This window comes from Phaethon aethereus, assembly GCF_964289735.1.
Source record: "Phaethon aethereus genome assembly, chromosome: 1".
NCBI classification, from domain to species: domain Eukaryota; kingdom Metazoa; phylum Chordata; class Aves; order Phaethontiformes; family Phaethontidae; genus Phaethon; species Phaethon aethereus.
The window spans coordinates 214,906,704-214,917,771 of record NC_138575.1 but is presented as its reverse complement, the minus strand read 5'-3'; the positions used below and the strand labels follow the sequence as shown (position 1 = coordinate 214,917,771).

Below are 11,068 nucleotides of genomic sequence, written 5' to 3'. Positions count from 1 at the left end.
GGCCAGGGATTCCGAGCAGCTGACGTTGAACTACGTGGATGTCCTGGCTTGGAGCGGGAAGGGCTCTTCTCCCTTATCTGGGGAGTCATGCACACATCAGGAGACCTTTGTTCTGAATGTTTGGAGGAATAAAGTTCAGCAGGAATAAAAGGGCATTTCCCTAGTGCCTTGGTTCACACCGTGTTGTGCTCGCTCTCTTGCAGCTGCGTAAATGAGTATGGAAGATTATGATTTCCTCTTCAAAATTGTTTTAATCGGCAACGCCGGTGTGGGGAAGACCTGCTTAGTCCGTCGCTTCACTCAGGTAAGGTTGGCCACTTCTTGGACATGGGACGTCGGGTGGAGACAGCACTGGCACAGGAGCATGGAGCCTGTGGCTCATGAGCTGTGCACTGAGGGCTTGGCTGGCATTGCAGCTCTGAAGTAATTTGTTGTCTGCGCTCTTGGTGCATGCATCACCTGTAGTAACACACTGGGATGAGCAGTGCATCTGCATCTAGTGCTGTACTTCGCCCTGTTGGGGATCTTGTGTTGGAGAAAACTCGTCCCTCTCTGACGGTGGGTAGTCCTCTCTGAAGGTTGCTGGCAGAACTCCTCCCGATTTGAGGGTGCTCTGGATCAGTTAAAAGGACCAGCACATCTGGTGTGCTCCCGTGTGCCTTCTCCTCATCCCTCCTGCCACTACACAAAGCTCTCCCTATTACTTGTCTTCAGTAGATAACTAAATAATCTGGGTCCTGGGCTGTCAGTCCAGTGTCTTCTGTTAAACACCAGACTTTTTTTGTGGCAGAATAACAGGGAAAGGACCAGGCTTCTGTGATCTGGGGCAAAAGAACTTAAGTTGTGGATTTTTTCTTGCACTCGCCACTAGGAATTGCCAGCAATTTCCCTCCCTCACTGTTCATTTTAGTTTTAAAGCTGTGTTGAGGTTAAGCACTCTCCAACTGCATGTGACAGCCGGTGGCAATAAAGCTAGTCAACCCCAAAGGGTTAACCGTAAAAATCTGTGGCCACTGCTGCTGCTTGTGCTTTGGCAGTACAGCTGCTGTGGGGGATGGATGTGCCCCAAAATCAACATGACTTTGTAAAGGTAGACACCAGAAATCAAAAAGCTCTGGGGTTTTTTTGTTTTCTTTGTTTGCTGTTGCTTGTTTCTGATGGTGCTGTAATCAAATACCATCAGCATCATGCCGGCCTTTGCCATTGCTGTGGCACTGGTAGCGGCTGGCTCTCTGCTTCACTCCTGAAGTGCTGTGCAGGGGTGTGATCCCCGTGCTGGGAGCTGCCAGAAATGCCTTTCCGTGCCGTGGTGTCTGGTGGAGGGGAGAGGGGAGGCGTGAGGTTGCAGGACCGGGCACCCTCACCTCTTCCAAGGCATTGGGAAATAGAATGGAGGGTCCTCATCTACCCTTCCCTTGCCTCTTCCAACTGCACAGAAGGGCTTTTCCCCTCTCATTTTCCCTGTATGAATCCTCCTTTTCTGCTTCTGTTTTTCCTGCCTCTGAAGTCAATGACTTGCTACATGACTGGGGATGGGTAGGCAGGGAAAACACTGGGGGGTTGAACTATTGTAACCTTTGTGCTGGGGAAATTTTCCTTTCTAAATGTGATGGAAATAAGTATCTGGGGAAGGGGACAAGGGAGGAATAGTTTTGAGGATGGAAAAAGGTGAGGACTGGCACCCCTCTGGGTTGATAGCAAGTTTTGTCTTGCTACAGAAGTTTGCTTAATGAAACTCTTATTTTCTTTCAGGGGCTTTTCCCACCGGGTCAAGGAGCCACGATTGGGGTTGACTTTATGATTAAAACTGTGGAGATAAATGGTGAAAAAGTGAAGGTAGGAGCCTGATGGTTTTAAGTGTAAACTCCTGTGTCAGTACCACAGCTGAGGTTTCTTGCTGCAGCTCTCCCGCTGCTGGAAGGGATGCAAGGAAGCACAGGGCTGTCTGGTGTGGCTCAGGCAATGCCAAATCTTTGTGCCCCTCTCTATCAGGGTCATAGCAGTGAACCTACTCTAAGGGAGAAAATGGAAAGGGGACATCTTGCTTAGGAGACACTAAGATTGTGCCTGGCTGGGGTTGAGGAAGCACAAAGCAGCATGCCAGTGCAGCCTCTACTCAGGGCATTTCTGGTAAGCAGAAATTTATTGTGTTCCTGCTGAGACGTGTTTGATGAAGTTCTTCTCCTGTGAGATCTCAAGACGGCTGTTGGGGAGAGCAGGCTTCTGGATTTGAGTGGTTCTGCACAACAAAGGTTCATCTTCCGCTTCTGCCAAGTTACGGGTTTGGGAGAAGCAGAGATGGTCACAATACTTGTGCTGCAGTCAACAGGTTGAATTGAGATGGGCGATGTCCTCCATATTACTAACTCTTTCACCCTCCAAAATAGAGTGGTTGCAACTGAACTGCTGCTGGGAAACTGTCTTTGTCCTGTGCTAACTCCCAAACTGAGCCTGAGCATCACTTGGCAGACAGCTACTTTGCCTGGGCCAAAACACACCAGGGACCAGTCTTGTGTTTAATGGGATCCATGGTTGGGTTCCAGTGCCCAGAGATGTTAGCTAGCACTGTTTCATTCATTAGTAGAGATTTCTCTAGAGCTACGGTGGTGTCCAAGAGGTGGGAGAAGAGTATGGTTATCTGAGCCCCTAATGTCAACATGTCTAGGATCCCTGAGCTGCTTCTGGAATTACTCTGTCTCCATTAAATCCACAAGCATCAAGATGGAAAACAGGGTGGTTTTTTTCCCCTTTGCTGCCATTATCAGATCTAGTAGTGAGCAAATGGGAGAGCAGCAGAAGTGTGACAGTGGCTGGATGTGACATCAAGACCCATTTTTAAGCTTGTGCGAGTGATGGGATGGAAACATCGGACTCATGCAGATTTTCAGCCTGTGGTTTTTTTTTTTACCTGTATATCAGTGCAGAGGCTTTTTGAAAAGAAAATCAGGTGGTGTATTCCTAAGTTTAGGACAGATTTTAAAAGCAGTGATTGTGTCAGCAGGCTGCCACGCTGCTGCGTGAGGAGCTGTACAAACCTGTGGCAAGTGATGGTCCTTGACTAGACCTCTCAGCCTAAGCAGGTGAAGGACAAGATGTGTGAAGATCTTGCCCTGATAAAAACCAAGTTAATGTTGAGCACCTTGCTGTGCAAGTGGGACAGAGTAGCAGGCAGGAAAACAGGATCACGTGTAGCCCCTGTGGTGTCGGTGCTTGGCTTGGTGGTTGTCATGCTTGTTAGCAGGCGTCTGGCACACCAGACTTGACCAGGACATGGATGCTGCTTGTCCAGGCTCCTCGGACAGCAGAGATGTTTCTTTCAGCCAAAACCAGCTCCAGTGAAGCTGCTCAGAGGATCTAAGCTGGTAAATGGCTTATGGTAATGGCACTGAAGGTCGAATTAATTTTTTTCCCTTACACCTGGCTCAAACCAGCTATCTCAGGATTGTCCTGGTCAATGGAGGAAGAAAAAGCAATCTCTGAGGAAGAATAATCTCATCCTCTTCAGACACTTCTCCTTTCCAAGCATTTGGTTCCCTGTCAAGTACAGATGGAACCTTAAGAATATTGCTTATATCTGAGGTCTGGTTTTTGGACAGGTGTACTCACCCTAAGGATTTGTCTGCGTTTGACTTGTTGCTCCCGTGACATAATCCTGTTTTTAAGATAAGCTTGGACTGGGGACGCAAACTGCTTAAGAGAAGGTTGCGAGCAGTTGTGCCAACATGGGCTATCTCAGGGGCAAGGACAGTTCAGGGAAGCTCTACAAGTTAAATGCAAACTCATCATCATCAGCATGGTAAGCCCCTGCTGCCCTGCAAATTTCTGATGAATGCACAAGTGTCCACCCAAGCAACTCTTTCTTCGTCACCTTGGGGCAGGCTTGTGTTTCACAGAGCCTTAGCAAGTGGTAGCTGGTATACCAGCTATATTTCACATAGCAAATAATGAGTTGTTAAATCAAAGTCCCTCTCCTGACCTCACCAGTGGAGTAAATTGGAGTTGCTGGAGCTCAGCCACAATGACCAAGCTTGGGAAGAAGTTTAGTATGACACCTTTGGGCATTTGAATGAGCCTTCTGGAGTCTGCAAGGTAAACGGGTTTCTTTCAGGGAGTGATCTTGTAGCTGAAACTTTTTGAGTAAGCAGTGCTGGGGAAAATAAGCATTTAATGAGTGGGAAGAGCAGGAATGAGTCAGAGCACAGAGCAATGAAAACGACATCTCAGTCAAACGAGGCACTTCTGTGACTGTTAGGTCATTTAACAGTGCCTGAGCTGTGACTTCACTTCTGTGCCGGGCAGCATCTCCTGCATGTCTGCTGGGATCCAGGATGAGAGCGTGGAGCTGTTTACCAAAAAGGTTTTCAGACTTGAAAATAAATTATAGATTTCTGTGGAAAAATACTTTCCAGCTTTCAAAATTGCATTTGAAAGTCAGTGGAGAGGTACTTGCTAGCATGAAAGCTGTGTGCAAGCCGTATCAGAGATGAGTGGCTAATAAAGCTTGCTGACAGATGAGCTGGGACAGCGCTGTGCAGCTGAGAGGGGTTTTGATCTGCCTGGCCTTTCCTAATAAAACAAAAAATATGTACAGCACCTGTACTAAGAGGCTGCACAAATTTGAGCCAAGTAGATAGTTATTATACTGATCAAAGCTAAACATCTTCAGTGCTGCAAACAGAGGGCCATGCTATACGGACCTGTGATCTTATTGCATTTGGTGTAACGTTCATACGCATAAAGCTAAATATATGTACAAATATTGGGAGAGCAGGACACATCAGCTGGCATCAGGAAAATAAATGTCGAGGTTTTAGTCTGCAGGCTGAGTCAGGCACAATCCTTCGATTCCTCTGAAAAAAAAAAGATACAAGTGAAATGGTTGCTGTAAAATATTTTATTTGGCAGAAACAATCAGTGAGCTGAAGCAAGATGTGCGTTTTGTGTGCAGGAAGAGTTTGTCAGTGACTGTAAGGTTGGGGGCTCTTCCCTGCCTTCTACACCCAGCTCATAGGTAGACTTATGACTCTAGCCGGTAAGAAAGTAGCTGAGCAACAACAAAATCTTTTTTTTTTTTTTCCATCTGCCAGAGTTGGGAGGCTAGTTTGTTTTAACATTTCACATGCAAGTAATTTCACTTATGGTTTTGTATGTCACTTAACTGCAGGTGCCAGGTTCAGCCATTTAAATACAACTATATGCCAAGAGATAAAGCACAAAGGTGCCCAGGAGCTGTGAGCCAGACACAAACTACTTTCTCTGCAAAAATGTACTTTTTCAAAATCATACGTCGTGTCTGAAAGCTGCTACTGGGAGCTTTCATTTCAAAACTAACACATTTTTGATGAGCAGCTGGCGTAGTTCGACTTTGGGACTGGGCAAGAATAAGATTTTCTCTGTTACAGACTGCTGAATATATGGGAAAAAATCTCAAATACTTTACCTTTTTCTTCCCAAAGTACACAGAATTCTGGCTGGAAATCAACCTTTCACATATTTAGTTCCAGGGAGGGGTGTTTTAAAAAAAAAAAAAAAAAAAAAAAGCAGAGAAGTACTCTTACGCTGAAAAGGTTTAATTTAGGGTGTTTTTTTCTTTGACTGCCTTTTTGAAGTACTGAGGTTTTGGTGACCCACCAAAAACTATCAGATGCTCAAATTATAAAAACAGTACGAGTTTAGTTTGTATTGGGAAGTGTCTGTTGTCTTCCTGGACCCAGAAAGTTTGGCAAACATTCATGAACTCTTTGATATAATTAAGGACACGTCAACCAGTTCTACATGTTGGGAAGGCGGGCAGCAAGCAACAGGGTGAGATGGCTGAAGCTGCAGAGATAAAACGTGTTAGCGAGTCCTTGGATCAGCGTTCAGCTGAGCGTCTTGTTCCCTCCTGTGGCTTCCACCCATCAGTGCATCATCTCAGGATAACTATAGGTAGCCTTGGGAGCTAGAGGAGAAGCTTTCTTATTTCTTCTTGGGGTGGATGCTGCTGTTGGACTTCAGGGGCAGGAGAAGTGCCTTTCTCCCTCCTGCGCCGGCAGCTCTGTCCACAGCAGGAGGAGATGCTAGAAGTTGCATGAAGGCCCACAGACCTGTGGCTTCCAGGGGCCATGGGCCGCAGTGCCAGCTGACTTTGTGCCTTGCACTTCAATCCACAACTGCAGGAACGGAAACAAAAAATGCTGGGGCAGGGGAAGCCAAAGGGGAGAAGAGCTAAGTGCTTTCCCAGCATTGCTTTTACCCTGAAGGGGGTTTTTAAGGTCAAAACAACGCTGCTATCAATTAAAAAAAGTAAAATTATTTTTTTCTTTCTTTTTTCCACCCTTTCTTGTTATGCCAAAAGCTGCAGATCTGGGACACGGCAGGACAAGAGCGATTCCGATCCATCACGCAGAGTTACTATCGCAGTGCTAACGCGTTAATCTTGACCTATGACATCACCTGCGAGGAATCCTTCCGGTGTCTCCCGGAGTGGCTGCGTGAAATCGAGCAGTATGCCAGCAATAAGGTCATAACCGTGCTAGTGGGTAAGCGACGATCGTCCCTAGCAGGGTGGTGTGATGAGGGGCTGAGCTGTGCGTGTCGAGGGGTTGGCGGCAGATGGAGGTGTTGGCAGGAGGAGAATGTGGCATCTGCGTGAACTGGTGGTGCAGGATGCTCGAACTGGTGCAGCAGGTCTTGTTGCCAGCCAGAGTTGTAACTGCAGGTGGGTGCAGGGTGCAGCTGGTGCCTTAAACCTGGTGCTCGGACCATTCCTTCTGCAAATAACCCCAAGACGCTGATAGCGATGTTCAGGACACCCCAGGGACTTCTCAAAGTGTGGTCCTGTCTCGGGTCTAAGGCTACGGCATGCAGAGGTGGATACTTCCCACTAGTCGGTCCCATATGGAACTAAAGTGTTGACGCTGCAGCTACCGACTGAGCTAAGAATAGAGCAGTTTCCCTTGTGACTTCCAGCTCAGATCTCTACAAGTATACAAGGATCTGCTCAAGTTAGGGCTGTCTGCAGGTTGCTATACTCTTTAGCTGTGGAACAACCAGAATCTTGTCTCAAGTGGGTCAGGATCTGGGAACCAGGTCAGGATGTGATGGTTGTGTGGATCATAGCAATCACAGGTGGGACAGAGCTAGAAAACTGGGTATTTTTGCATGAATTTTAGGGAAAATAAGTGACTGAATGCTATGTTAATCTGTACAGCTTCAACTCAAGCTAAAGCAGACCTCAGGCCATCTGTCTGCTACAAGCAAGATGAAGGTTATTTTGCCAGGGTTCAAGTCCCTGTTTGGTCACCAAAAAGGACTGTAGTGAGTTGACCCTGGCCAGACACCAGGTGCCCACCAAAGCTGCTCTGTCACTGCCCTCCTCAGCTGGACGGGGGAGAGAAAGTATAACGAAAGGCTCCTGGGTCGAGATAAGGGCAGGGAGAGATCACTCAGCAAGTACCATCATGGGCAAAAACCAGACTCGACTCAGGGAAATTAATTTAATTTATTGCCAATCAAATCAGAGTGGGGTAATGAGAACTAAACCCAACTCTTAAAACCCCTCCCCCCACCCCTCCCTTCTTCCCGGGCTCAACTTCACTCCCCATTTCTCTCCCTCCTCCCCCCGAGCGGCGCAGGGGGACGGGGAATGGGGGTTGTGGTCAGTTCATCACACCTGGTCTCTGCCGCTCCTTCCTCCTCAGGGGGAGGCTCCTCACCCTCTGCCCTGCTCCAGCCTGGGGTCCCTCCCACGGCAGACAGTCCTCCACGGACTTCTCCAACGTGAGTCCTTCCCACGGGCTGCAGTTCTTCACGAGCTGCTCCAGCCTGGGTCCCCCCACGGGTGCCGTCCTTCAGGAACAGGTTGCTCCAGCCTGGAGCCCTCCTGCCCCTCCTGCTCTGGGCTGGGGGCTGCAGTTGCTGCCTGATCCTCTCACATCTCACTCCTCTCTCCGGCTGCAGTTGCTGCCTGATTTTTTTCCCCCCTTCTTCACTCCGTTCCCCAGAGGCACTACCCCCATCACTGATGGGCTTGGCCTTGGACAGCGGTGGGTCCATCTTGTAGCCGGCTGCACTGGCTCTGTCGGACATGGGGGAAGCTTCTAGCAACTTCCTACAGAAGCCACCCCTGCAGCCCCCCGCTACCAAAACCTTGCCATGCAAACCCCATACATTTCCACATGCTTTTCCATGCTCTGCTTTCAGCATCTGATAGTTAGGACGTGGCTTTTAAAGGCCCAAGGATGTATAAAAAACAATGGAAAAATAACTTGGGGTAAGCCAGAAAGTTTCATACTGTGGTGTCATGATCTCCTTTAATAGTTTGCAGTTTAAAAGAGAAGTCTAGAGTATTCTAAAATGTTTTTACAGTGACTTTAAAAATCTTTTGAGTTTTACGTGCCCCAGTGGTATTGCACGTGAGCATTGGGATTTAAGGAGTCTCCATACAAGAAACTCATTACACTCCATAAGGCAGGTGTGGCACGTGTACAAATGGTGCAGAAAATAATTAATACATGACTAACAAATATATACATGAATGTTTTAGGGAACATGAAGTTAATTATCAGCATCTACAGCACAAAATAGAAATGATAACAGCCATAACACATGCTTTGGAGGTGGTGACACCCATAAACCATTTATGTTGAGCGATAATTTGTTCAGAAAGGTAACTTCACTGTGTACCGTGGGTCCGAGAAACTGCTTTATCAGGAAAGAAAGGGCCTCTTGGAGGAGAGGGGGCCAATGAGATGTGGCTTACTAGTGGAAGTGCAGTTTTTTCCTCCCGCTAGTTCTACCAGCAGTTTTGTAAGAAGTGAGACCGGGAGATGTTTCCTGCTGAACCTGCCTGGTCCCTGGACACGGCCCCCTGTTCCTGCAGGTCCTGGTCTGTTATCTTCTTTGTAATGTTAATTAGTGGCAAAAACATCACGTGGGAGGTGAAGTGTCTGGTAATAGGGTATAATTCATATCAGACGCTTGCTTGAGACATTAATCAACTCTCCGTTAAATCTAGCTTTCTAAAGGAAGGGGCTGATTTTTCTCCCCACCTTGCTCTGCAGGTGCTCCCCAAACCCATCCCTCTTCCAGCCTCAGAAGCCAAATCCTTCATGGGAATATTGAAATAGGAACACAGCCTTCCATGCCAGGCTGCTTTTAAAGCTTGTAGTGATGTGAGAAATATCACGTTTAGTGTCTCACATGTTATAATTGACATTTTAAGTACTCCTCAGAGGAAGAACAGGAGAATTTTCAATAGACATTAAAATGGAAATCCTTTAATGTCAGTTGATAGCAGCAAACAGATGCACTGGTGCTTAAATTAAAACTGACTTGGATGTTCACAGGGCATATTCCATTAAATCAGCTGATATTAAATGAACTTGGTTGCATGTACCAGGGAATCCATTATCTGCAGGGGAGAGCAAGCACTGCAAGTTTCACATCAAAACCACTGTCCATACATATATACAACACCAAATTTCTTCTTTACCCCTTATTTTCCTCTGTTTCTCTTGTTTTGGAAGTCAAATTAATTATCTTTCTAAAATCTTTTATCAATGCAGGTAATAAGATTGATTTAGCTGATAAAAGGGAAGTCTCCCAGCAAAGGGCTGCAGAGTTTTCCGAAGCACAGGACATGTACTATCTGGAAACCTCGGCAAAAGAATCGGATAATGTGGAAAAACTCTTCCTGGACTTGGCCTGCCGGTTGATCAGCGAGGCACGACAGAACACCCTTGTGAACAATGTCTCATCCCCCTTACCAGGAGAGGGGAAAAGTATCAGCTACTTGACTTGCTGTAATTTTAATTAAAGAGCTGGCATGTGATTTCCCCTTCCACCATGGGCCAAGAGGATTTTTTTTTTTGGCTGGGATTTATCTACTTGAAGGAAATTCCTGCTACTTTGACCCATCTGACTTACCCTGAGTCAGGTTGCAGACCTGGAAGCATGGCAGGCTGACGGCTCCAGCTGCGGAGCGATATAGCAGAATATAAGATGGTTAAAATTTCATTTTTCTTGCAGTCTCTGGAGCAGGTTGGGAAAAGAAGAGTTGTACAAGAACTTCATGTAATGCAGAACATGAGCTATTGCGTTTTCTTCTATGGGAGACTAGAGCAGCCTCTTGAAGATATTGAAGAGATCAAAATCTCTCTTACAGAGCAATGTGTTTGGTCCTTTCTACAATAAAAAAAAAAAAAGAAAGAAAAAACCCAACAATGAACACTGACCCTGGACTACACTGGCAATCTTCTGGGCTGCCAGCGAGTGAGTAGTTGGGACATGTACATAGCATCTGCCCGCGCATCTTCATGGAGGACTCTGGTTTGAAGTAGTGTTATGTCTCTCGTCTACAGGCACTTTCATGAACATAGAATTAAAAAAAAAGTTACATATTTCAACATTTTCAAGAGTTAAGACACGGATACAGCTCAGTTTCTCCCTTTGGTGCTAGCAGTTCAGCAAATATTCCATAGATCAAACGTGTAGTCTTACTATGTTACTATTCTGAATGTGTAACTTAGACTGGTTAGAAAAAAACACTAATAAGCACTGTTCATAAAAAAAAAAAAAATAATCTTGTTACCTCTTTTTCTAGGCTTGAACATAGTGGGAAAGGACTGTGCTGCTTTGATATCCAACACAGGATGAAAAGACTTTCCAGAAATAAAAAAAAAACCCCGTTGCTCTTCTAATTAGTGTTGTCCTAATGTGAAAAATTAGCCTTGGGAAACATTATTGTTGGAGTTTGAAAAAGCGCACCAGACATGACCAAATTCTTGTGTATAAGGGTCCAAAGAGAGCACAGTTTGAAGTGGCAATCTGCAATATGTCTGGCTTAAAAATAAAACTTGTAGATACGATTCTTGTTGAAAGGCAGACACCCAGTTTTGTAGCGTGTTGGGTTTTTTTTTTTAGTGCTAAGTGGAAATAGCGACGGGTTGCAAGGGGTATCGTTCTGTGTCTGACCCATCCAGCGCTCACCTTGTGGAACTGCTCTCCAAGACGCTCTTGACAGTGTCTTCTTGGCATCTAGTCTCTCTGCTAGAGCAGCTTTTGGGTTCAGGTCTATAGAGTCATT

At 46.2% G+C, this 11,068-nt stretch overlaps 1 protein-coding gene across 1 annotated transcript; it reads left to right on the top strand.

Moving 5' to 3' along the window:
* Positions 1-211: 211 nt before the first annotated feature.
* RAB30 (RAB30, member RAS oncogene family) lies at positions 212-9,799 on the top strand (the record flags this gene model as incomplete). Its single annotated transcript, XM_082005901.1, has 4 exons — positions 212-304; positions 1,753-1,836; positions 6,338-6,521; positions 9,549-9,799. 4 exons carry the CDS (start codon positions 212-214, stop codon positions 9,797-9,799), a joined length of 612 nt encoding a protein of 203 aa, XP_081862027.1.
* Between the last annotated feature and the right edge of the window lie 1,269 nt (positions 9,800-11,068).